The sequence below is a fragment of the Limulus polyphemus genome, unplaced genomic scaffold (assembly GCF_000517525.1).
Source record: "Limulus polyphemus unplaced genomic scaffold, Limulus_polyphemus-2.1.2 Scaffold7537, whole genome shotgun sequence".
NCBI classification, from domain to species: Eukaryota; Metazoa; Arthropoda; class Merostomata; order Xiphosura; family Limulidae; genus Limulus; species Limulus polyphemus.
In genome coordinates, this window is record NW_013673147.1 from 3,378 (window position 1) to 6,111 (window position 2,734).

The 2,734-nt window shown below is 35.3% G+C and overlaps 1 protein-coding gene across 1 annotated transcript in view; it reads right to left on the bottom strand.

Moving 5' to 3' along the window:
• Positions 1 to 294: 294 nt before the first annotated feature.
• The window catches only part of LOC111089834 (probable ubiquitin carboxyl-terminal hydrolase MINDY-4), a gene marked incomplete at its 3' end in the record, with an annotated part of 6,846 nt that continues 4,406 nt past the window's right edge, over positions 295 to 2,734 (bottom strand). The window contains exons 5-6 of the mRNA XM_022402991.1: positions 1,419 to 1,535; positions 295 to 386 (exon numbers count right to left, since the gene is read on the bottom strand). Of these exons, the coding sequence (XP_022258699.1) occupies positions 295 to 386; positions 1,419 to 1,535 (209 nt within the window). The remainder of the gene's footprint in view (positions 387 to 1,418; positions 1,536 to 2,734) is intronic.

Consider the following 2,734-nt stretch of genomic DNA (forward strand, 5'->3'; position numbering starts at 1 on the left):
GGTCATAAAACCTATAATGTCACCCCCAACAATCAACCGGGGTCATAAAACCTATAATGTCACCCCCAACACTCAACCGGGGTCATAAAACCTATAATGTCACCCCAACACTCAACCGGGGTCATAAAACCTATAATATCACCCCAAAATGAACTTTTTAAAATGTCTAAAATTCATTTTAAAAAGTTACTGCAGGCAACATTTAAGAAATTGTATTAATTTGTGTTAAAATGATTTCATAATGACAATACACTGAGAGAATTATAAGTATGTTATTTCTAACAATTCACTTACTTCCCATCTGTTAAGCATGAAGGTACATCTCCAAACACCAAATGGAGGATAATGTAAGCTTGGACAGCAGCAAGAACTCCACATGGCCCACCCTGCAAGATGAAAACATCTCCTTTAAACCACTTAGCACTCTGGATTTAAAATAAAAATTATAATATCATACAGTCGATAGTAAGTAGTAGATTCATTATTCTTTCAGATACCTGTATATAGCTATCCCTAATTTTAAATTGATTAGACATAGAGGGAAGGCAGCATCCACCACTAACTCTTGGGCTATTCTTGTCTGATCGAACAGCATACCCATGGCCCTAAAGTCTGAATGTGTTTTTGCAGCAAAGCACCATGAAGCACGATTAAGAGCGTCTATTTATTTGTTGGATTTTGTGCAACGCCTCACAAAGACACCCTTATTTTGAAATAATGGATTAAGAGAGAAAGTAGCTAGCTAGTGAACAACACCCACCACCCACTCTGGGGGTAATCTTGTCAGATGAAATATAGAGATTTGATTGTCACAACACACTCAAGACCCCAAAATATGGAACGTGTTTTTATTTTTTATTTTGCCTTGTGAGTCAGAACACCAATAGGCCATGCTTGGCCTCAAAGTACTAATTAGTAGGATAGTAATCTTTAATTAGAAAGATTAGGCACTGAAACTGCCTAATTAAGCAACTTAAGTTTATTACTTGAGATTTTTATTAGGGTAAATTGAATAACAATCACCATCTCCAAAACATATCTATATATCCTCAATATTTTGCTATTACAGCTTGATATTCCAGTTTAGTTACGACTTAATTACCAAACTTGTAGTTTGTCAATAGCTCTTGATGAAGCTATAGTAGTAACATATTGAGCTAATAAAGATACACTGTAGATACAGGTCATTATTTTATTTACATAAATAGAAACGTACAGTTCTGTCTGTCAAAAGAATTAAAAAATTTCACTAAAAACAAAAGATTATATATATTTTTTCAAACAACATCTCGTATATCAAACTTTGGCCAACACTTTGATTAATGCCAGGTAAAATCTGACTTTTTTTTGCAACACTACAGAAAACGTTAGAGGACTATTACCAAGTGTGTGTATCCAAACATACAAATGTAACTTACCTTCCTCTGAATAAGTCCATACATTAAATCTTTATGGTTTGAAAAGGTAAAGCTTTGATGGTGCCATTCTGGATTAAAGTTTCGGAATGGTGATCCTAAAACAATCTGCTTCAACTTCTATAACGAGAGATAGAACCACAAATAGACTGGTCACTTTTATTAACCTTCTATAACGAGAGATAGAGCCACAAATAGACTGGTCATTTTTATTAACCTTCTATAACGAGAGATAGAGCCACAAATAGACTGGTCATTTTTATTAACCTTCTATAACTAGAGATAGAGCCACAAATAGACTGGTCAATTTATCTCTCGTTATAGAAGGTTAATAAAAATGACCAGTCTATTTGTGGCTCTATCTCTCGTTATAGAAGGTTAATAAAAGCCACAAATAGACTGGTCATTTTTATTAACCTTCTATAACAAGAGATAGAGCCACAAATAGACTGGTCACTTTTATTAACCTTCTATAACGAGAGATAGAGCCACAAATAGACTGGTCACTTTTATTAACCTTCTATAACGAGAGATAGAGCCACAAATAGACTGGTCATTTTTATTAACCTTCTATAACGAGAGATAGAGCCACAAATAGACTGGTCATTTTTATTAACCTTCTATAACAAGAGATAAAGCCACAAATAGACTGGTCACTTTTATTAACATGAATTATAACTGTGACATATAATACAAAAAAGTTGAGTATGTCTTAATAAAATTATTTTAAATATGCAAATCACATAACCACCACAACCGATACAGTGGAACAAAATGTATCACAACTACGTTTTGACACTGTTTTTCATTTTAGAAGTAGTGTGTTGCCACTTACAATAGATTGGGTATACATTCAGATCAGAAAGATAAATCCACATTATGAGGATCCAGGATTTACACAACGAATATATCTCTTGTACTTAAGTAAAATAAAGGAATATGGATTAATCCAGTAGACCATGAACATGGGGGGGATCCAGTCGACCATGAACATGGGGGGGGGGAGAATCCAGTAGACCATGAACATGGGGGGGATCCAGTAGACCATGAACATGGGGGAATCCAGTAGACCATGAACATGGGGGGGAAACCAGTAGACCATGAACATGGGGGGTATGAGTAAAAACATCATATACAGGGAGGGGATCCAACTGATGAATCAACTCACCTAAGTCTAATCTTTATAACTTACAGTGTGTCATCCAACTGATGAATCAAAGCTACATAAATGGGCTATTTGCTCTCTGTCCATTGCAGGGAATCAAATCCTGGATTTCAGCGTAAACTCACTTCAGACCCCACCAGATGGACTACTTACA